Here is a 25098-nt window from a genome sequence, read left to right as displayed (position 1 = left end):
TAAAGATTCAACCTTTATGGGATTTTGGTCACATGCATGCATTAAGTTTCTTATTAAGTCCTCTTAAGCTTTAAGAGGTTCATATAGTGATGCATGAATGTAAAGTTATCAACTTTAGGTAATAATTAAGCTTAAGGAAGTCAGGTCTACATTTTGGAGCAATATCTTAAGGGATTAAAGGCTAAATGTGAAAGGTGGCTCAACAAGAGGAGTACGATGGATGTATAAGCCAATATGTATAGCGTACAAGCCCTAAAGCATGTACGCTTAACGTATAGCTGAGTACACTACATGTACTCGGTCTTAAGGGGTTTTGCATTTTGGGCTTTGAGTTTGGGCCGTTCTATCGGCCGTAGGGTAAGGCCCATGTAACGGTTTTGGCCCAATTTGGAAAATTGGCCCATGTTTAGGCATTGGTTGGTTAGTTGAGTTCTGGCCTTTTTATTGTGAGTTTGGGCCTTAGTCTTCGAAAAAACTAGGACAACGGTTAAAAGGTATTTTTCACCCTAAGTATGGATTGATGGTTATATATTAGAATCCAATTGCTAATAAGATAATATTTGGTATTGATAGCTTGGGGATTCATCGGACAATAGACAAAGATTCAGTTGTGTGATTCAATAGTCGAGGTGAGTTTCCTCACTAGATTTAGAAGGTCTAAGTCACCAATGCCAACCCATATTTTTTATGTTAGGATGCTAGGAATATGCATGACCCTTGCATGAGTTATGTTCTATTATGTATACCGGGCGGGGCATGATGTCGGGCGAAGCCTGATGATTGAATCGTATGCAATTGTTTTATTATCATTGTATGTGTTAGCACGAATATGTGATATATATATATATATATATATATATATATATATACACACATTGTATGTGTAAAGTGAGCAGGGCCCGATGTCAGGCAGGGATTACAAATAAGATATTTGTGTACCGAGATGGGACCAAAGGAGGGTGGGGACCCAGTATGTGATTTATTATGTATGGTATGTGGTAATTTGGGGAACTCACTAAGCTTTGTGCTTACGGTTTTCAGTTTATGTTTCAGGTACTTCCAGTTCTAAAGGGAATCGGTTCGGATGATTGCAGAGCACAGACCATCTAGTTACACTTTTTGTGTTCTACTCTGATTCGAGGTAATGTTTGATACACTTACTTCTGGGATTATATTAATGTTGTTTTTGGAATACTGATTTTATTAAATCAAAAATGAAATTTTCGGGATGTACTTTTTAGGATGTTTCATGTTGGTATCAGAGCCTTAGTTTGAGGGATTCAGACATACTCTCTGGTGTGTCTAAACTCAAACTGAGGATTTAGTAAAGTTTTTCAAACTGAGACAAGAAAGGGTGTGGTACATGAAATCAACCAAGCTTTAGAATTTTTCCCAAATTTCCCAATCCTATTATCTGATATGATTTGATCTATAAATATGTGAATCGCTTGCTAGTTAGGGCTAAGGATTTGCTAAGTTTTGTATGATATTCGCTTGGAGAGATGCCTTTGTATGCCTTTTGTATGAGCTTGTAGACTTGCATGCTAGTATTGATTAGTTAGTGATAGGGTGGCTTGATTAGGTGATGCTTGGTTCTGGTTACTTAATGCTCGAATGCTACTTGCTTTGTGCTTTTATGAGTTCTTACTATACTAAGCTAACTAGTAAACAAATATGCTAAGTTACATATTATGGGAGCTAAATAATTTTAAAAGGTTAGGTTTTAACTCTATTGTATAGCTCTTATCTGACTCCAAGCATTGTAGTGTGAGACCTCTAAATCAAAGAATTATAGGTTTTAGTGGTATGTAATTTTATCTGTGAGTTAGTTTGAGCGAGTTAGCAGGAATTCTTTCTGCAGTTGCTGGTAGAGAGTGGTATGGAGTTCGCCCTAGGAAAACCTAGGATGAGATTTAGTGTTGGGAGCATTATCTATGAAGGAAAGTTATATGGATATAAGTGACTTGGTTGAATCAAGGAGACTCTTGAGGAAAGTATGGATAAATGTGGAAGGTAGTATGGGCCCGTACTACTAGAAGCAGAGGATTCGTACTTGATTCAAAGAGAGTTACGATGAAACTAGGAAGCTTGTGGAGTTTGTGATCCCTCTCTCTCTCTCTCTCTCTCTATATATATATATATATATATATATATATGTCTCTCTGTGTGTGTGTATATATATATATATTGATGGTTTATATGGTCTATTTTCAATATGGTGTTGCGAGAAAGTCCTATTGGCACTTTTGGTGCTGGAGAGGGCTCGAGCTTAGGTTCTGGAGCCAGGCAGCTAGATGATCATACGAGGGAGTTCATCTTATTTGAGATTATGTGTAGTATTGTTGATTAGACTCCAGTGATCTTTGGCATGGTCAAGGAGGGTATTTTGGAGATTATTGATGAGCGGTTGAGCGCCTTTTGCTCTAAGATGGTAGCCTTGGTTGGGGCACGTTATTGACTTTCAAGGAGTTCCGGACATGGAGAGCTCTGGACTATCATGGAGAGAAGGACTCCATAGAGATTAGATGATGGTTAACAGACCTTGATAACGCCTTCCACACAATCTGTTTCCCCGGGGAGGCAAAGGTCATATTAGCTTTCTGTCTTTTGAAGGACAGGATACGAGACTAGTTGGAGGAGGTAGGATGTGCAGTAGGTGATGATGTTATTGATGTGAGGACATGGGATTATTTCTCGATTAGGTTCTGAGTTGAGTTTGCCCTGGTGATTGAGGTGTAGCAATTGGCGCGAGAGTTTCAGGATCTTCGAGAAACTACAGAGACAGTAAGTGAGATCACCGAGATGTTTTGGGAGAGGGCACTTCTGGTTCCGCAGTATGTGGCAGATGGGGAGATAAAGAAGGCCCGATATCATGAGATGTTGAGGAGTGACATTTGGATGTTTGTGATCCTATCCAGTTGAAAGACATCAGAGGAGATGATAACGCGAGCTAGGGAGAGGGAGATAGATCTGGAGATGAAGAAAAAGAGGAAGACATATTATGTCCCAATTGCTAAGGGTTCGGTCAAGAGGCCCAAGCTATCTGAGTCTAGATCGAGAGGCATCAGGTCTAGAGTCACGATGGTAAGTGTGGTAAGGCGCACGAGGGACCGTACAGGGTTGGTTGTTCTGGCTGCTTCAAGTGTGGTTGGACGAGTCATTATAGCAGGGATTGTACTGCTACCACTACCTAACGATCTGATCTGATTTTCTTTCATTACAATCAAGGGCCTACAAGAAGGACCATTGTCCGAGTTTGGCTGTAGCAGGATCGGTGTTAGCGCCCTCTCTTGCAACTCTTCGGATTATTGGCAACTGCTAGGGCTGGGCAGACGTGCTTGTAATGAAGAGTAAGGCTTTCCAGTTAACGGATGAGGAGGTGCATGTAGCTCCCGACATGGTGACGAGTATGTATTTTCTCTTTATCTTTTGATTTATATTAATTTTCTTTATTATGTTTATGTGTTTTATTTTAGGATCGTTCCTTGTGAATGGTATTTTTGCATTGGTATTGTTTGATTCATAGGCTACTGGAGCTCCGTGGGAGCTGGATTGTCCTCTAGATGTTAAGATTGTTGATGATAGGTATGTTAAGGCCATGATGGTTCATCGGGGCTACACTCTTCAGTGGTTCAGTGAGTAGTATTTTGTGGAGTTGGTTCCCATTTCGTTTTTGGGTACAAGGTTATCATGGTCATGGATTGGTTGAGCCGTAATGGGGAAGTAATTAATTGTAAGTAACAGTTGGTACGGGTTAGGACCCCATGTGGGGGAGAGTTAGTGGTTCATGGGGAGATATCTCAGCGTGGGCTGATTTTGTGTTCAGCAGCGAGGGTCAGGTGCTATTTTCAGCAGGGTTATTCCGGTTATGTTACCTATGCCACGGATACCCGGGATAAGGGTAAGGCAACTATGAATGATGTTTCAATTGTGCGGGACTACCCAAATGTGTTCCCGGAGGATTTTCCTAGGGTGCCTCCAGAGAGACAGTTTGAGTTTAGAATTGATCTGGTTCCTGGTGCGACTCCGATAGCCGAAGCTCCATATTGGTTCACTCCTCCCGAGATGTAGGAGTTTTCTACACAGTTGTAGGAGCTATTAGACAACAAATTTATTTGACCGAGCAGTTCGACTTAGGGAGCACCAATCTTGTTTGTGAAGAAGAATGATGGGTCCCACTATATATGCATAGACTACCGGGTGCTGAATAAGGTAACGGTGAAGAACTGTTATCCACTCCCGAGGATTGATGATCTTTTTTACCAGCTTCAAGGTGCGTGTTGGTTCTCCATTATTGATTTGCGATCGGGTTATCATTAGATGTGAGTCAGGGATGAGGATGTGTAGAAGACAGTTTCCGGACTCGTTATGGTCATTACAAGTTCGTAGTGATGCCTTTTGGACTCACCAGTGCTCCAACTACGTTCGTAGATCTCATGAACTTCATGTGCAAACAGATGCTGGATTAGTCTATGATTCTATTCATCGATGATATCTTGTTATATTCCCAAGATTCAGGAGCAGCACGAGGAGCACTTGAGTTAAGTGATGGAGACTTCGAAGAGGGAAATACTTTTCACAAAGTTCTCCAAGTGTGAGTTTTAGTTGTGCGGGGTGTAGTTTTCTGGGGCACCTTGTCAAGCAGAATGGTATTCTAGTCGATCCGGCCAAGATTGAGGGCGTGATGCAGTGGAAGGTTCTGAGGTCTCCATCTGTTATTCAAAGTTTTCTTGGTTTAACGGGTTATTATCGGAGATTCATCCATGATTTCTCCAAAATAGTCCTTCCTCTGAACCGTCTGACCAAGAAGACGGTTACATTTCGCTGGGGGCCGAAGCAGCAAGCAACTTTTGAGACCTTGAGACAGCAGTTGTGTGAGGCGCCGATTTTGACCCGGTCGGAGGTTGTTGATGAATTCAGGGTTTATTGTGATGCTTCGATCTCAGGATTGGGGGTAGTGTTGATGCAGAGGGGTCGCGTGATCGCCTACGCTTCAAGGCAGCTGAAGCCTCATGAGGCGAATTATCCAACTCATGATTTAGAGTTGGGGGCCGTGGTTTTCGCCCTCAAGATGTGGCGGCATTACCTCTATGGGTTCTGTTGTACTATTTACACGGATCACAAGAGCCTAAGGTACTTGATGGATCAGTCGAATCTGAATATGAGGCACGAAGCACAGTCTATGGTTGGATGTTATGAAGGATTATGATTGTGAGATCCTTTATCACCCAGGGAAGGCCAATGTGGTGGCCGGTGCTCTAGGCCACAACACGGTTGTGGCTCCATTCAGAGATATATGTTTGTAAATGATCGTGATTAATCCATTGTTGGAGCGGATTCATGAGGCACATGCCGAAGCTATAATGGAACAACACCAAAAGAGCTATCATATTGTGGGTCTGGTGGCTTCCTTCGATTATGATAGTCGTGAATTGTTGAATCTGCATCGACGAGTGTGGGTTCTCTATTGGGGTGGCGTATGCCAAATTCTGATGGATGAGCCTCACAAGTTGATGTTCTCCATTCATCATTGGGTGACTAAGATGTATAGCGATCTTCGTCCTACATATTAGTGGCCCTACATGAAGCGGGATGTGGCCTGGTACGTGGATCAGTTGTTGACTTGCAGGAAAGTCAAGGCCGAGCATCAGTATCCTCATGGCAACATGTAGTTGTTGGAGATTCCAGTGTGGAAATGTGAAGATATTACCATTGATTTTATCATGAAGCTACCCTGGATTACGCGTGTAGTGGATTCAATTTGGGTCATCATGGTTTCTGACAAAGACATCTGGTTTATTTCCAGTTTTTTAAATAAGTTTCATGACGAGTTGGGGAATCTTCTCCATTTCAACACATCATTCCATCTCCAGACCGATGGTCAGAGTGAGCGGACGATTTAGACCCTTAATGATATATTGTGGGCATGTATTCTGGATTTCGGTAGGAGTTAGGATACGTATCTTCCTTCAGCAGAATTTTCGTATAACAACAGTTATCACCCCAGCATTGGTCGACCTCCTTTCGAGAAGATCTATGGGAGGAAGTGTAGGACCCCAAAATTGTTGAGGTGAGGTAGGTCAGTGTGTTATGGGGAGTACTGAAGTGGTACTCAAGACCACTGAGCTGATTCCGCAGGTTAGGAGCAGGTTCCAAAAAGCTCAGATAAGGAAGATGAGTTATGTCGATAGGAGCCAGTCAGACTTAGAGTTCCAGGTGGGGGATATGGTTCTTCTGAAGGTGTCACCTTCGAAAGGTGTCATCCAGTTCAGGAAGCGGGGTAAGTAGGGCCCCAGGTATATTGGTCCTTTTAGGGTTTTGTCTTAGGTGGGTCGGGTTGCTTATCGTTTGGTTCTTCCATATGACCTCAGTTAGATTCATAGCACATTCCATGTCTCTTAGGTGTGTAAGTGCTTAGTGGATGATTCTGCAGTAGTGCCATTAGAGGATATTTAGGTGAATGACTGCCTGAATTTTATTGAGAGACTGGTGGTGATTCTAGATCGGAAGACGAAAACCTTGAGGAACAAGGTTGTCGACCTGGTGAAGGTGAAATGGCAGCACCGCTAGGGTTCGAAGTGGACTTGGGAGCCTGAGGATGAAATTAGGGAGCACTATCTGAAGTTGTTCAGGGCAGCGTACTTTTTGGACGAAGTCTGATTCAAGTAGGGGAGAAATTGTAACACTTGAATCTTTGTATGTTTCATTATTGCCCTTCACTATATTAAAGTAGCATATTTGGTCCCTGGGCAGTACACGGGGCGTACAACAGGGTACGCTTAGCTTACAAGTTGTGAAGCCAGTACACGGGGCATGCAACATGGTACACTTAGACTACTGTTGCGAGGTGTGATCGTGACTCTAGACACGTATGCGCGACATACATGAGATGTAATGAAAACCTAATTTAGGGTGTTGCACCCCATATAAGCACCTTAAGTCACTAGGGTTGTCCTTTACCAATGATTAAGCCTCCAAAGGCCTAGAAACTGTCCCTTAGCCTTCATTGTTGTGCATTTGAATTCTTAAGAAGATTCTGGTGGTTGTTTTGCTAATTGTGAAGGAAGTGTAGAAGTTGGAGGGTGCTTTGCTTGGTGAGAAGGTTGTAGATCCAGAATTATCACCCTTGTTGCAAGCTTATTGAGGTATCAAGTTCAAACCTTGTCTTGTCCATGATTAGATCTCTTCATTTCTTTGTTTTTATGCTTTTGGTCCATTTTTGGGTTGGTTTGAGGAGTTTGGTCGTTTTAAGGACTTATTCTTTTAGATCTGAGCTTGTAATGGACTCCTATGCCATAAAGGTGCAAGCTTATGGTATTTTTGGTCACATGCATGAATTAAGTCACATATTAAGTCCTCTTGAGTTCTAACAACTTCATTTAGTGATGCATGAAAGTAAAGTTAGCAACTTTACGTGATAATCCAGCTAAAGGATGCCAAATCTACATTTTGGAGTAACGTCTTAAGGGATTAAGAGCTGAATATGAAAGGTGGCTGAATAGGAGGAGTACGTTGGGAGTACATGCCAATCCTCACATCATACAAGCTATAAAGCATGTACGCTTAACATACAGCTGAATATGCCCCGTGTACTCAGTCTGATGGGTTTTTGCATTTTAGGCTTCGAGTTTGGGTCATTCTATTTGGCTTAGGTGCTTGGGGTCTTGTTGGACCATCTTAATGTAGGTGTTTTGACTAGGGAAATTAGTGGTCCTTGGGGTAAGGCCAATGTATAGGATTAGGCTAAATTTGGAAAATTGGGCCATGTTTGGGCCTTCGTTGGTTAGTTGATTTTTGGGCCTTTTTGATTGTGAATTTGGGCCTTAGTCTTGGATCAAACTAGGTAAGGGGTAAAATGGTCTTTTCACCCTAAGTTTGGATTGATGGTTATATATTGGAATCAAATTGTTAATAGGATGATATTTTGTATTGATAGCTCGGGATTCGTCGGACAGCAGCCAGAGATTCAATTGTATGATTCAATAGTCGAGGTGAGTTTCCTTAATAGATTTAATGGTTTTAAGGCACTAATGTCGGCCCTTATTGTTTATTTTAGGATGCTAGGAGTGTGCATGATCCTTGCATGAGTTATATGCTGCTATGTATACCGGGCGGGCCTCGATGTCGGGCAAGGCCCAATGACTGAATAATATCCTATCGTTTTATGGTCATTGTATGCGTTAGCATGAATACGTGATATATATATATATATATATATATATATATATATATATATATATATATATATATATATATATATATATATATATATATATATATATATAGTGGGTAGGGTCCGATGTCTCGCGGGATCAAAGAATAACATATCTGTATACTAAGCGGGGCTCGATGTTGGGCAGGGCCCGAAGGAGGTCGGGGGCCAATTATTTGATTCATTATGTATGGTATGTGGTATTTTGGGGAACTCAATAAGCTTTTTACTTATGATTTTCAGTCTATGTTTTAGGTACTTCCAGTTCCAAAGGGAAGGGCTCGAGATGATTGCAGAGCACACACCATCTAGTTTCGCTTTTTGTGTTCTACTTTGATTCGAGATGATGTTTGATACACTAATTTTTGGGTTTGTATTGATGTTTTTGTAATACTAATTTTATTAAATGAAAAATGAAATTTTTGGGTTGTACTTTTTGGGATATTTCAAAAAGTCCCATTGAGATTCATTGTTTTATGGGATTAGTTAGTTATTACCAATGGTTTATCCAAGAATTTTCTTCAATAGATGCTCCATTGACAACCTTAACCTACAAAGGGGCTACCTTAACATGGAGTGAGAAGCATGAAGAAGCTTTTGAGAAACTAAAGAAGCAGTTGTGTGAAGCACCGATCCTTGCTTTACCTGATGGAGTTAAAGACTTTGAGGTTTATAGTGATGCATCTGAAATTGGGTTAGGATGTGTTCTGACCCAAAGGGACAAAGTAATAGCATATGTGTCATGACAATTGAAGACCCACGAACAAAACTATCAAACTCATTATTTGGAGTTGGTAGCGGTAGTTTTTGCGTTAAAGATAAGGAGGCATTATCTCTATGAAACGAAGCGTAAACTTTTCACTGATCATAAGACTCTCCGGTATCTCTTTGATTAGAAAGAGTCAAACATCAGACTAAGGCGCTGGCTAGAATTACTCAAGGAGTATGACTGCAAAATACTTTACCATCCTGTTAAAGCAATTTTCGTAGCAGAAGCATTGAGTAGAAAGATAAACATGGAGAGGAAAAGGCCAAGAGAGTTAATAATTAAAATTGTATCGACGATTGTGGAAAGTATCAAGAAAGTGCATATTGATGCTTTAGAAGGAGATAACAAAAAAAGAAGAATGTATGGGCAAGATGTTATTGTTTGGAACAAACAACCAAGGGTTGAAAGTATTCTAGAAAAGAATTTGGGTACCAAAGATGGGTGGTATAAGATATTTTCTCATTGAATAATCTCACATAACCATGTACTCTATCTATGTTGGCAGCAAAAAATCTATACATATATATATATATATATATATATATATATATATATATATATGTGTGTGTGTGTGTGTGGATCTGAAACTATACTATTGGTGGCCAACAATGAAACTTGATGTCACTAAGTATGTGGCCGAATGTGTGACTTGTGCAAGAGTTAAGATTCAACATCATAAACCATACAAAAGTTTGGAACCATTTCATAACCAAACAACCTATAATGAAAGGAGGTTACGATATGATGTTGGTAATTGTAGATTGATTAATAAAAGTGCACACTTTATAGGAGGCAATGAGAGATGGTCTACGGGAAAAATACATCTAGTTTACTTGAAAGAGATAGTAAAAGCTCAAGGTGTTCCTTTGATGATTGTATCAGACCGAGAAGGTCATTTTACTTCTAGATTTAGGAAGGGATTACATGAAGAGATGGGTACAAAATTGTTTTTGAGTACGACTTATCACCCACATACATATGGTCAAAGTGAATGAACGACTCAAACACTGAAAATATGTTGCGAGCATGTACTTTGGAATTTCTAGGTAACTAGGATGAACATTTATCACTGGTTGAATTTTATTTCAACAACAGTTACCATCTGAGCATTAATATGGCACATTATCACGCGTTGTACATACAAAAAAAATCGTACACCATCTTGTTGGCTCGAAGCTGGAGAAAAAATTTATGGGGCCTGAGATTGTCCATCAGACTGCTATGAAATTTAATATAATTAGAGACAGAAAGACAGTAGGCTAGAACCGTTAAAAAATGAAATAAAACAATATAAAATAGAATTGATGTACTTGAAAATACAAATCCATCGATATAAAGAACGTTGAGAACGAAGTTCATATGAAGAAGTTATAAATTTCAAAAAGCCTTTTACAATGTAATATTCATCGACTGTAAATTTAAAATTGATTATAAACTAGCCGTCGAAGACAAAAGGAAAGTTGTAGTACTCATCGATATGAAACTGAGGATATAAAGAACGTAAAAATGGAGCTTGTATGCGAAAGATATAATTTTTTGAAGATTTGAGATTTTACTCGATATCGAAGACGTGGCATGCCCGAAGCATACCACATGGCCATAGAACAGACGCATTCTCCTTCCTAACTGATGACATGGACAAACGACATCCTCACACGTGTCACCATAAGAAAATGACCAACATGACGAGGCACGATGCACCCCGATTCTTTAGTCGCGACACACCCTTGTACCGGTATGAAGGCACATGGATAATGATTTAAACTTTTCTAATATATTTATAGATTTTAAGGCGAATACTTTATTAAATAGTTTCAAGGTTTTTGTATGAATGTTGACATCTAAATTTTTTAATATTAGTGAAAACATTTATTCGAAAATGTTTTTTATTTTATTTTACAAATGTTATGGGACACATTATACACTAACATATTCTTTAAAAGAGCACTAAACCCTACATTTTTAGTATTAATATTGCCTCGGATGTACAACAACCCAAAGGAGAAGTAAAAGAAAATGAAAAAGAAGATGTCTCACACAACATCCACGACCATGTCGCAACGCAACCTAGAGAAGAAGTTAAGAAGCTACTGCTATAACGTCATACCGAACATCAATTTTTTTCCATACAGATGAATGCAACATCAACAAGAACAAGAACAAAATTTTTTTTTTTAAACATATCAAATCTCATTCCATAAACATTTTGTTCATTAAAGTCATGTCACAAATGCCCAGATACACGAAATTACTCGAGGATCTACTTACAAATTGGAAGTTAGAAGAGGCATCTTGTGTCATCTTAAATGAATAATGTTCAACAATTGTGACGAAAAAACTTCCAACAAAGGTGCAGGATCCAAGGAGCCTAACCTTATGCTGAAAATTCAGAAATTCCACTACAATAAATGCATTAATCGACTCAGGATGAGTATAAATATAATGTCATATTTGTTTTTCAAGAAGCTAGAATTACATGAGCCAAATCCAACAAGAATGGCGATCCACTTAGAAAATCGCTCAACCACATATCTGAAGTGCATTGTGGACGAATTTATCGTTAAAGTTAGGAAATTTGTTTTCCCTATCGATTTTGTAGTCTTTGACATGGAAGAAGATAACGGCATACCAATAATTCTCAGAAGACCCATTTTTAGCACCGCAGATTTTTAATTCAAGAAAAGTGACACTTTGAGCTATCTAAAGTTGATGAGTTTCCGAGATGTTTTCTCCGTCTGTAGTCATGGTGTTCCGAATAGTGAAGATTCTGAAGTAGAGATAGACTGAAGAATGACGACTTGTATTGTTTTTTCCTATCGTATTTGTTTTTTTCATTATAACAGTAGTTGGGGACAAGATCAACCGCAACACATTATTAGGCGGTTGATCTGCAGTTTGTATTTCACTTTATTGTCTCTTTTGTCTGTTGTGCTCCTGTGTAGTATAAATAAGAGTATTGACTATGTATTTAGTGTGCCTTTCGTCAATCTAGAATCACATATGTTGTTCTCTTAATATATTATTCTCATTTTTCATTCTTTATACTTTTTTTTTAATATTTCATTGAATACATTATTGATTGTTCTTTATCATTCAAGGCTTGACTAGTTGTATCCAAATTTGAATGGAATCTATTATCATCCTCCATTGTTGTTGTTTATTCCAGGTTTAAGAAATTAAACCTTGTCTTTCTATATTTTTTGGCTATCAATCGTTATCACTTGAGATTTAGTCAATAATAATGACTCGAATCTAACCTTAAGAGTAGGGAAGGAAAAAATAACATTTCTAGTCAATCAAGCATTGAAATAGTCAAAGGCGGGCGATGATGAAGTGTTATCTATGGACATAATTAACAAGTTACTCAAGGAAAAAGTAAAAGATTTGAAATATGACAACTTTTAAGGAATGATGCCTCTTGGGGAAGAAGACTTCAACATTATCAAGCTTACAACTTCTCCAAATTTACACAAGGTCAAGTTTTTACTTAAATCTGAGATTGCAAAACTAGGAAAATTCCAGAAATAAGTGTAGAAGCTTTGTGAAGGTTGCATGGAAGAGCGTTGGATGAATGACTTATTTGAAGACCTCAAAAGATATATTTGGATTGTTTGTTCTTTTCCAGCCAAAGCATAAAAGATAACAATAAAATGAGTGTGAGGATCTTATCCTACTACCATAATGAAATCATTAGAGGTTCCTATTGTTGGATAAGGTGTCTAAGTCCATAACTATTTCTGGTATGTACTTGACCCGACCCGGCATGGTCCATTTGGGTTGCATGGAACCGTGCAATTGGATAGACTAAATGAGAGAAATAACACTTGGAGATTATTAATATATTATAAGTTCTAATATATTAATAATATTATTTGATTAGTTTGATCAAGAATTAATTTAGAATTAATTATGTGATCAAAAGATAACTAATTAAATATATGGGTTGATTATGTAAATCATCCATATCTTGTATAGTGGGCTAAGAGGCTCCATGGATTATCAAGTTGGGTTCCACCCATAGGATGCTCCATGGATGCTCCATGGGAGTTACAAACCCATGGGTCATGGAAATGAAGAGTCATGACACATTAGGGTTTAACCCTAGATGTGTCAACACTATATAAGAAACATGTTCTCCACCTAAAATCGGCTACACTAAGAAACAAGAGGGCTTGGCCGATTTTTGAGAAGTGTGTGTTCTTTCATAAGTTCTTCCAAGAGCATTTGGTGTTGTGTGAAGCATTTGAGGCATCACACTTGGGGTGCTAGGCTCACAAGGTTTCAAGGAACACAAACAACAACAAGGTAAGTTATTCTATCTATACTTTAAGTTAAAATTGTTCCCCATGTATGCTAGATAGGAATATAACCTTGGAATTCAACTTTGCATGATAATTAGACAAACATAGATCCAAGGTTATTAGGGTTGCATGTACACTTAGGAAGTGTTAGAATGCTCAAAACCCATCAGTGGTATCAGAGCCTAGGCTTGTTTGTTTTTTATTTGTGCTTAAAAGTCGAAAAAAAGTCGAAAATCTTGCTGTCTACGAATGGACTCGTCGAGTCCATAAGAGGGACTCATTGAGTTCATGTGTATCTTCAACCAACTCGGCGAGTAAGTTCATGCACTCGGCGAGTAGGGTCGACTGATTGCAGAATTTCGATTTAGTTGCTGGAAATGAATTAGAAACATTACCCTAAACTTTTTGGTAATTGAAAAACTTGTTTTAGATGGTGTAATGTCTTTGATAATTCATTTACAACAACTAGTTATCAAAATTACAAAGTTTTAAGTGTAATTTTTGATTTATGAATAAGTTCATATTCATGTTCTTGTTCTGATGATGTTTTAGATTATCATAGGAATTATTTGTAACCTATGTGGTAGATTAATTCTTGATCATAATGTGTTTTAATGGAGTTCATAACTTGTCCTCAAGTTATGGAAAACCAAGAGTCACACTTGAATTAAAACCATTAAAACAAACACAAGAGTTAGAAAAATGAAGAGTCTTCATTTTATTACTCTATTAAACTCATAAGTTACAAGAAATGAAAAGTTTTGAAAGTTACAAAACTTGCCCTCAAGTTTTGGAACAAGTAAAGTTAAGTTAAAACTTTAAGTTCCAACCCCTAGAATTTTAAAAGTTAAAATTCAACCCTTATACTTATATTATGATGATTTAATAATTATATATATATGTATAAGAATAAAGTCGTCTTACCGCTAGTACGCCTCATTCACAAAGCCGGTCTATAAGGTGGGTATAAGGTTGTTGCCTATAAAATGGTGACTTAATGGGTGTCTACTCTCACCCACCGCTTGCTTGACTGGTGGAGGGTCGTTAGCCGAACGGGTAAGACAAGGACTTATAAACTCTCATTCAAAGTATGATGTATATTGTAAAGTAACTAAATGTTTTATTAAATTCCCAATCTTAGTTACTTTAGGAAAATGTGAATAAGGTGCTAATCCATGAAATTACACTTTACACTTTGTCTAAGTCGTTGGTGGAGCGTGTGTGGTTAACCGGCACACTAACTTGGACTTAACAAGGTAGGTAAAGGGTGACTTAAGGTTTATTATAGTATCGGTGGAGCGTGTGTGGTTTACCGGCACACCGATTGAGTGATAAACTTTAAGGGTACCAAGTGATTTGCATGGTTACTTCACACCTCGTTTTGTGATCCTCGGTATCCCAGTCACAAAACTTGGAGGGCACTCTCGAGATTGAAACATGCCTTTGAAAAGTTCATTGAATCTCAAAGAATCTAGGAATTTCTAAAAACCAATAAAACCTAATATCTAATATTTCGGTTTTTGTGGTGGAAATTGGTGAATCATCATTCACCTACCTTTCAAATATGGTATAGCTTAGATTACGGCATACCTCTTCTAAGTTATATTATATTGTGATTGGATCCTAGCCTTAATATTACATTTGGGTGTTTTATTAAGGACTCTCTTAAATCTATACTAAACTTGTTCTCCTCTTTCAGATGTCTTCAAATAATGCTTCTGGCTCGAATCCTAATGGCTCCTTTACTCTTATGAGTTTGTGTGGGAAAGTCACCTTTGATGGATCCAACTTCAATGAATGGATCAGAAACATCAGGATGATTACCTGCTACGAGGACAAAGAATATATCCTTGACAAGGAGCTTAAGGAGATTGATGAGACCACTGCAACTCCTCAGGAGATCGCTGACTTTCAGGCACATGAAAGGGATGCTACAAAAGTAGCATGCATCATGATGGCCACAATGACAGCAGAACTCCAAAAGTCCTATGAGGATTTCTACCCTTAGGAAATGCACCAAGATTTGATGGAAAGATACCATCAAAGTGCACGACAAGAGAGGTACAAAATCATCTGCTCCATGATAACAACCATGATGAAGGACGGGGATTCCGTCACGAGCCACATGCAGAAAATGCAAAGGTATGTGGATCGATTGCTGAAACTTAATGTGAACCTCCCTGAGGAGCTAGCAATAGATATAATTTTGCGCTCCTTACCATCATGCTATGATCAATTCCGCATGACATATCACATGAATAAGGAAGAGGTCACTCTCAGCAAACTTCAGGGACTTCTCAAGACTGCAGAAACAGGTCTTAAGGGGAAGTCGGTTGCTATCACTCCTACTCCAAACTCAACTCCGGTTTTGGCAATCGGGAAAAGTCGAGGGAGGAAGAGAAAGAGATCTTCGAAGGGTACCAAGGCTCGGATCCTTGATGGCTCTTCTTCAAGTGGAACCAAGAAAGGTTTCATTACTCCTTCTTCTGACCCAAAAGAGGCTGAATGCTTCTATTTCCATGAAAAAGCTCATTGGAAGCGGAACTGCCCAAAGTACCAGCAGGATGTGAAGGATGGGAAAGTCAAACCCAACCATGCAGGTATTTACACTATCATTTCTAATAACTCACCCCATTCGAAATCTTGGGTCCTTGATACCGGTTGTGGTATTCATATTTGTTGTGACTTGCAGGGACTAAGAAGAAGTGAGGATGAGGAGCAAGGAAGAATAAACTTGATCATGGGGAACAGGAAAGCTTCACCTGTCACCAAGATTGGAGTTTATACTTTATCACTAAGTAGTGGGTTTAGTTTAGATTTGAATAAGTGTTGTTACTCGCCAGGAATGGCAAGAAATATTATTTCCTTTCATGCTTTGTACAAACAAGGGTTTACCTTTTCGGTTAATAATGAAGTTGGTTCTATTGATGCTTTCTTTAATAATGTTCTTTATTTTAAAGCATTACCTTGTGATGGTGTGTATGAAGTTGTGTCTGTTGTAGATAACTTAGGAAATAATGTTTTGTGTATTGATTCTACTAATAATAATAACTTGGATAAAGCATCATTATGGCATTGTCGTCTTGGACATATAAGCAAGAAACGCATAGGCCAACTCCAAAAGGATGGAGTCTTGGAGTCGTTTGACCTAAAGTCAAATGATAGTTGCGAATCATGCTTACTTGGAAAAATGACAAAGTCACCCTTCACAGGCTCGTATGAAAGGGGTGAAGGTTTGTTGGACCTTATACACACGGATGTGTGTGGACCATTCAAACATGCCACAAGGGATGCTAATCGTTATTATTTGACTTTTACTGACGATTACAGTAGATATGGATATGTCTACTTAATCAAGCATAAGTCAGAGACTTTCGAGAAGTTTAAGGAATTTAAACAGGAAGTCGAGAATCAATTGGGCAGGAACATTAAGATGCTTCGATCCGATCGGGGTAGTGAGTATCTTAGTTCAGAGTTCCTCGACTATCTAAGGGAATGTGGGATTGTCTCACAATTGACACCTCCCAGGACACCGCAGTTGAATGATGTCGCTGAGAGGCGTAATCGAACCTTGTTGGACATGGTTCGTTCCATGATGAGTCGAGCTTTGCTACCAATCTCATTCTGGGGGTATGCCTTAGAGACTGCCGCCCATATCCTTAATCTAGTCCCTACAAAGAAAGTTGCCAAAACTCCTCACGAGATGTGGACTGGTAAAGTACCTAAACTAGACCACATTAAGATTTGGGGTTGCGAGGCTTTAGTGAGATGCGAGACTCATGATAAGCTCGAACCTCGAAGCGAGAGGTGTATTTTCATCGGCTACCCACAGCAATCCTTTGGTTACCTCTTCTACAGACCTAGTGACAATGTGGTCTTTGTAGCAAGAAGAGGAGTCTTTGGAGAAAGAGAGTTTATAAGCCAAGGAGACAGTGGGAGGCAAATTGATCTTGAAGAAATTCAAGAGTCAAATGGTGATGGAACTTCAAACTCTGGCCCTCAACTTGAGGAGGAAACTCCTGTTGAGCCAATTGACGAATCTGTACCTCTGAGGCGTTCCACGAGAGTTAGGAGTGCACCTGAGCATTACTATGGATTCCATATTACTGCAGAAGGTGAGACACTTATTAGTGATGGAACACTAGTAAGTCAAGATGACCCTAACAGCTACGAGGAAGCCATGGCAGGCCCCGAGTCTGCTAAATGGAAAGAGGCTATGGATAGCGAGATACAATCCATGCATGACAATCAAGTTTGGAACTTGGTTGAAAATGTACTAGGTCGTAAGACAGTGGGGTGCAAATGGGTCTTCAAGAAGAAGACCGACATGGATGGTAAAGTACACACTTATAAGGCTAGACTGGTTGCAAAGGGCTTTTCTCAAATTCCTGGAGTGGATTATGATGAGACCTTTTCTCCGGTAGCCAAGATTAAGTCTATTCGGGTTCTGTTAGCCATAGCCGCATTTCATGACTATGAAATTTGGCAAATGGATGTCAAAACCGCTTTCCTTAATGGAAAGTTGGCTGAAGATGTTTACATGAGTCAGCCAGAGGGTTTTGTCAGCAACAAGTACCCCAATAGAGTGTGTAAGCTTGAGAAATCCATTTATGGGTTAAAGCAAGCACCTCGCAGATGGAATCTTGGCTTTGATGAAAAGGTCAAGGAATTTGGCTTTTCTAGGAGTGAAGATGAATCTTATGTGTATGTCAAGGCTAGTGGGAGTATAGTTAGCTTTCTTGGTATTGTATGTGGATAACATAATACTCATAGGAAACGACATTCCAACCCTGCAGGAAGTAAAGTCCTGGCTTGGAAAGTGTTTCGCTATGAAGGATCTTGGTGAAGCTGCCTATATTTTAGGGATAAGGATCTTGAGAGATCGGAGTAAAAGACTAATTGGACTTAGTCAAAGTACCTACTTGGATAAGGTGCTGAAGAGATTCAGAATGCAAGACTCCAAGAAAGGAGAGTTGCCCATCCAGAGTAACGCCAAACTGAGTAAGACACAAAGCCCTAGCACTGAGGCTGAGATAGCACAAATGAGTCGAGTACCTTATGCTTCGGCTATAGGATCGATCATGTATGCTATGACGTGTACCCGACCTGATGTAGCTTTTGCCCTGAGCATGGTTAGCAGGTTTCAGGGGAACCCTGGCAAGGCACACTGGACTGCGGTAAAGAATATTCTCAAGTACCTACGAAGGACTAAGGACTGGGTCCTTACCCTCAGTGGGAGTGATGACTTGAGAGTTGTAGGGTATAGTGATGCTAGCTTCCAGACTGATAGGGATAATTTCCGCTCTCAGTCGGGCTGGGTCTTTACCCTAAATGGAGGAGCAATTTCTTGGAAGAGTTCCAAGCAAGAGACAGTGGCAGATTCTACTTGTGAATCAGAGTATATTGCAGCTAGCGAGGCGGCAAAGGAGGCGTTATGGCTGAGGAACTTCATTGGAGACCTTGGAGTTGTACCAGCTATTAAAGAGCCAATGGAAATTTTCTGTGATAGTGAAAGTGCTGTTGCCTTAGCCAAGGAACCAAGGGATCACGGGAGATCCAGACACATCGACAGAAAATACCATTTCATCAGACATCGAATCGAAAAAGGACTCCTCGTGGCAAAGAGGGTATCATCAGATGAGAACCCAGCAGATCCCCTCACGAAGGCACTGACTCGGGTTAAGCATCTCCAGCATGCTCGGAGCATAGGGCTGAAGGATGATATTAGATTTAGTAGTTAGATAACCTCGAAATTTGTAAAGTGTAATTGACATCTGATGATGAATAAAAGTGTTTTATTTATGAGTAAAGTGTTGCTATCTCTTGTCGATCATTTACTATATTTCTTTTGCATGTTTTGACTTCCAGAATAATTTTTGTTAGGTATAACATATTATTCAAACCTCCACAGTCGGTCATATGTCGGAAGTAGATATGAATCAAGACTGTCATGTTTGGTTGTAGAGGTCTTGGACAAGGCTACAGCAATCATGAGTGCTCAAAAGTTCTGAGTATTGGACTCAACCCACGCTCACTGGAATCACTTCATGGAATTCTATCTCGAGTGATCGTGAGACGGTAATATCGTATAAGTCTTCAAACCTAGAGATATGATTTGTTACTTACAAGTTGGTTATGCATTGATTGTACGAAAAACGCATTGGTAACTCGATGTTATAAATCGCGCTCTTGTGTGTAATTCAATGAGTGGTAGAACAAACATATGAGTCGAAGTTTATCTGTTCCTTCTTGGATTAGAAGCTGATATCTGGGCCCCTCGATGACTTTGTTTTGACCTATGTACCGGGCCCGGTCAGAACTAAATTATGTGTTTAATGAAGTTCTTTGTCAAACAAATCGGAAATCGGGAAACAAACTGTTGGACAATAAGTAAGACATTGTTCCGTGTATTTGTCCGACTGATATCTAGAACAGAGGATTATATGATCACTTATCTTAAATGGCGTACCATCATCTTCTCAGTTCCGAGAAACCTTGTAAAGAGCTACGATTGCCGATCGGTTCCTGAAGTCATACTTGCAGTAATAGTTATTAGACTTATCCAAGTGGGAGACTGTTGGATAAGGTGTCTAAGTCCATAACTATTTCTGCTATGTACTTGACCCGACCCGGCATGGTCTATTTGGGTTGCATGGAACCGTGCAATTGGATAGACTAAATGAGAGAAATAACACTTGGAGATTATTAATATATTATAAGTTCTAATATATTAATAATATTATTTGATTAGTTTGATCAAGAATTAATTTAGAATTAATTATGTGATCAAAAGATAACTAATTAAATATATGGGTTGATTATGTAAATCATCCATATCTTGTATAGTGGGCTAAGAGGCTCCATGGATTATCAAGTTGGGTTCCACCCATAGGATGCTCCATGGGAGTTACAAACCCATGGGTCATGGAAATGAAGAGTCATGACACATTAGGGTTTAACCCTAGATGTGTCAACACTATATAAGAAACATGTTCTCCACCTAAAATCGGCTACACTAAGAAACAAGAGGGCTTTGCCGATTTTTGAGAAGTGTGTGTTCTTTCATAAGTTCTTCCAAGAGCATTTGGTGTTGTGTGAAGCATTTGAGGCATCACACTTGGGGTGCTAGGCTCACAAGGTTTCAAGGAACACAAACAACAACAAGGTAAGTTATTCTATCTATACTTTAAGTTAAAATTGTTCCCCGTGTATGCTAGATAGGAATATAACCTTGGAATTCAACTTTGCATGATAATTAGACAAACATAGATCCAAGGTTATTAGGGTTGCATGTACACTTAGGAAGTGTTAGAATGCTCAAAACCCAACCATTTGTAACACCCCCCTCTGGCACGTATCACAATATTGTCCGCTTTGGGCCACTCGGCACGAGGACTTCCCAGGAGGTCACCCATCCTGGTACTACTCCCGCCCGAGCACGCATAACTGCAGAGTTCTTATGGGATTTGCTGCCCTCACGGCTTTAAAACGCGTTGCGTTAGGGAAGGTATCCACACCCCTTATAAGGAATGCTTAGTTCTCCTTCCCAGCCGATGTGGGATCAGATCTAACCCACTTTCACCCCCCATTATAGGGTTCGACGTCCCCGTCGAACACATCGACCCGTGCCCTGGCTTTCCTATGATAAAACATATTCTAAAAAGATGGTGCAAATTCTTCAAGACTTGGAAAAAAGGCGACTAGAAGGTATGAAATTACTAGTGGAAGCAGCAAGGCAAAAATGCAAGAGGGTTTAAAACAGAAGGATTACAAGAAATATGAACCGGATTAAGAAAAAATGTTACAATACAGGGAAAAAAGGTTAATAGGAAAAGGTGCAAAAATCATAAAGCATAGTCATCACATGAAAATGAGGAGGTACCCCTCCAAATAACTAAAATTACTTAAGTGATGGGTGAAGTACGTCTTACGAATCCTAAAAAAGAAGCACCTTGTGGGAGGCAACCCGATAATTAGGTTTATGTTTTTATTTTTTTATCTTTATTTTTTATAAGGTTTATGCCTTTGATTATCAGATACTAGTTTAATGTGTTTGTTTAGCTTTGATATATTTTATTTGAGGAAATAATTAGAAAAGAAAAGGCAAGAGGCATGGCAACATTTAAGTGTGGGGTGCAATGAGGACATGGAGAATCAATGGAATAATTATTGAATTACTACTCTTACAATAGTAAGAAAGTATATGAAAGACATGACAAGAGCCAATCAACTCGAATCATATTGATTGTATTCCATGAAAAACAATTCATTGTTTCATTTTTGCGATGCGACAATGCTCATAGTGTGTCGCAGCGACAATCTGAATCGCGATGGAATTTCCCAACTTTTAAAGATCACAACATGACAATCCATCTTCGTATTGCTGCGTCACTTTGAATTTATTTTACATTTCGCCACTATTATCCCAAGGGGAATCTATTCTATTTTCTCCCTTAGTTTTTATGTGCTTTAATTATTTTTATGCATAAACTGAGGACATTGTATGTAATAAGTGTGGTGTAGGGGTCGAAATAGGAAAATGCATGATAGTTTAATTTTGGGTCTAAATTAGTTTGATTTTATAAAATTTCATATAAATGAAATTTGTTAGTGTTATATATGGTTGATATGTGTATATATGTGACTTTTTAATTTTAGTGAAACCATGAGACAAAAATATAAACTTGTGTAGTTTGAGGAATACAACATATTTTGCATTGTTTGCTGAAATACACCCTTAAGTATTTATATTTGTCATTAAATATCTAACTGAATCGTAGCCAATATAGGTTGAGTTAAATTTCAAAGTAGTTGTTTAAGTTTTGGTAGAGTGAAAAATGTAAGTATGAAAAAAAAAAGTTGCGAAAACAAGTTTGTTGAAAAATCAAGTATTGAATCAATAACAAATTGCAAAGTATGGAGATCTTGAAGAATGTGAATAAATAAGAATAAAAGCCCAAAGTTCTTGCAAAAATCAAGACTTGTAAAAGATGAAGACTTCAAAAATAAAAAATTCAAAGTTGTAACATTATTGTTATTTTTCTTTTTAAATTAAGTATATGAGCTTGAGAACTTAGCAAACATATCTTAAGATATGAAACTTTTAAAAGATATATTCAAAGAGATATAGAAATGAGTATTTTTCAAATTAAGTGGTCAAACATTTATAATGATTGTGAATATTTGGAACTTGGAAAGTAATTAAGATTATACAAAAATATATGCTTTGAAGTTAGGTATAACTGATTGGTTTGAATTGAATTACTTTATGTAATGTTGGTAAATAAAGTTCTAATGTGATAGTATTGATGTTCAATTGCAATTATGACTTCGAATAATTCTAGTTTGCTTGCGGACATGTGATATATATATATATATATATATATATATATATATATATATATATATATATATATATATATAGAGTCAAGATCAAATAAGAAGGAAATTTTTCGTAGGAAGGTAAGAAGTTTTTTTTCTACGTATTTTTTTGACGAAAAAAATAAATGAATCACTAGATGATTCATTTCTAAGATGATTCACAAGAAAAAATTCTCAAAAAAACATCTTTATGATTCATTTATACAATGATTTTGTTGTTATTCACTAAAATTATCATAAAAATGAATTTTTTCTTAATTTACTTAAAAATGAATCATAAAGATGTTTTTTTTAGAATTTTTTCTTGTGAATCATTTTAGAAATGAATCATCTAGTGATTCATTTATTTTGTTCGTCAAAAAAATATGTAGAAAAAAACTTCTTACCTTCTTACCAAAAAAAATTTCTTACCAGATCTATATCCTATATATATATATATATATATATATATATATATATATATATATATATATATATATATATATACACACACACACACACACATCCACGAAAAGTTCAATTTAAACAACAATTTTTAATAATTTCCGAAAAAACCACGAATTTTTGGTAAAATATTTCGACATGACCACTCGACCACTATTGCCTATTGGAATCAGTTTTAATTACGAAAAAAACACTATATTTTTCCAATAGTTCGTTTTAACCATCAATTTATGAGTGGTTTTTTAAAAGCAAATGAAAATTGATAGTTTTTAAAGCACAAATAATAGTGGTCGGAATATAAGCGGAAGTACTTTCAAATTACTGTTTTAATGAAATTATTTGTTGTTGCTTGTTAGTTTGTTAGTTGTTAATTCAAGTTTAATTAAGTTTAAACAAAACCCACAAATTACTTTTATGTTCTTTAGGTTAACTAATAGTTTGATCTTCTTATTCAAAATCATAGCTAGTTCCCTTGTGTTTGATACTTGATTCAAAATCACAGCTACATGATTAGATAAACCAAAAATCAGTTTTATTAATATAAAACTTGTGATAATTTTTTATCTATATATTAATGACACATCATTTTGATAAAAATAAACGTAGACCTGTTATTTACTCTTTTAGATAAAAATTAAAAACTCTAATTTTTGTTTCCTCTTTTCCTCACTCCCTCCAAAAGTATGGATATCGAATTTGTATGATGCTGCTATATATGCGAAGTTGTACTGTTGCAATTGTTTATCTTTCTGGAAAAAATATATATACTGCTAGTCGATGATCTATGTTTTCTATTGTGTTCAGTTTAGTTCTACTTGATTGGAATATATATCTATCTTACTACAAAAGTTATCTTAAAAAAAATTATGTTGTTATTTAAATTTAATTCCAATGGAAAAGCACGAGAAGATCTAAAAATGTGAGAAAGAAAGGAGTAGCATATGTTTGCGCGCAAGAATATATTCTATCTAAATAATTTAATTATATTTCCTTTTGCAAAGAATATTTTTTGTTGGAATAGGTTTTAACTTTGAACTATGGGGTTCTAATTTTTTAAGATGAAAAACAAAAGCATAGTTTCGACTTCGGAATGGTTTTACGGATTTTAATTTATTTTATTAGAAGAATAAATCACATTGAAATCAGTAGATTATTACTTAGCGTCAAATAAACGTTTTTTTTTTTTTTTTTTTATTTTATTAAAAACTACCTAGGTTTGATGGGTTCCACACATAATGGTGGATGTATAATAACCCCATATTCAGTTCGCTCATATATATGATATATTATAGGTACCTCCGTGTGTAACCGATGCATGGCTAAGTTTGAATCTGAAGCTCTTATAAGCAGAAAGAGCTTATTTATGTTTGGTTGTATCCTTAGTATCTTCTCAACAAAAACTGCAGTATATAAACATAAATTAAAAACTACAACATATCTTTACTGTTGGGAGATTGAATACGATAGACTTACTTTTTGCCAGAAATCCAGTAGCTCCTGTGACTAAGATAGTTTTATTTTCAAGATACTCAATAATGCTTTCCATTTCCATTAGATATCAGACGAAGAAAGCTTGTAAATTAAATAGGCTTTACAATTAACACATGTTATATAGGTCTAACGGTTGGTTGGTTGGTCTAATGAATAAATGAGCAATGAATTGCAGTTGGAAACAACTTGTTAAACAAACCAACCGTGGGATACTTAATTATGCTGGTTCAAAGAAAAGGTTATTATTGATATAATTGGCCTACACGACTAAACCAATTTAAAAAAGTCCAAAAGCTGTAATGGCCTAAGAAAGTAATAAGAAGTAAAATGCAAAAACCTACCATTAATAGAAAATTTAGCCTACTAATTACCAGGGGAAGAATTTCTGTTTCATTTACTTTCTTTTTCTACCGACAAAAATATAGTAGAATTGTACGACATAATTGATGGTAGCACAAGTACCTAGTTGGTGGTTGCTTTCATTGCCACTTAAATCTTCA

The 25098-nt window shown here is 37.5% G+C and overlaps 1 protein-coding gene across 2 annotated transcripts in view; it reads right to left on the bottom strand.

Annotated features, from left to right (window-relative positions):
- Positions 1–24693, bottom strand: part of LOC145001250 (fatty acyl-CoA reductase 3-like) — a 71084-nt gene extending 46391 nt beyond the window's left edge. For both annotated transcript variants that reach the window (XM_078960613.1, XM_078960612.1), the window contains exons 1-2: positions 24581–24693; positions 24404–24507 (exon numbers count right to left, since the gene is read on the bottom strand). In XM_078960613.1, coding sequence (XP_078816739.1) covers positions 24404–24507; positions 24581–24659 — 183 coding nt within the window. In that variant the 5' untranslated portion in view covers positions 24660–24693. The remainder of the gene's footprint in view (positions 1–24403; positions 24508–24580) is intronic.
- Between the last annotated feature and the right edge of the window lie 405 nt (positions 24694–25098).

Source organism: Lactuca saligna, chromosome 6, assembly GCF_052625555.1.
Source record: "Lactuca saligna cultivar CGN05327 chromosome 6, ASM5262555v1, whole genome shotgun sequence".
NCBI classification, from domain to species: Eukaryota; Viridiplantae; Streptophyta; class Magnoliopsida; order Asterales; family Asteraceae; genus Lactuca; species Lactuca saligna.
The sequence above is the reverse complement of the archived record's forward strand: the minus strand, read 5'-3'. Positions and strand labels throughout refer to the sequence as shown.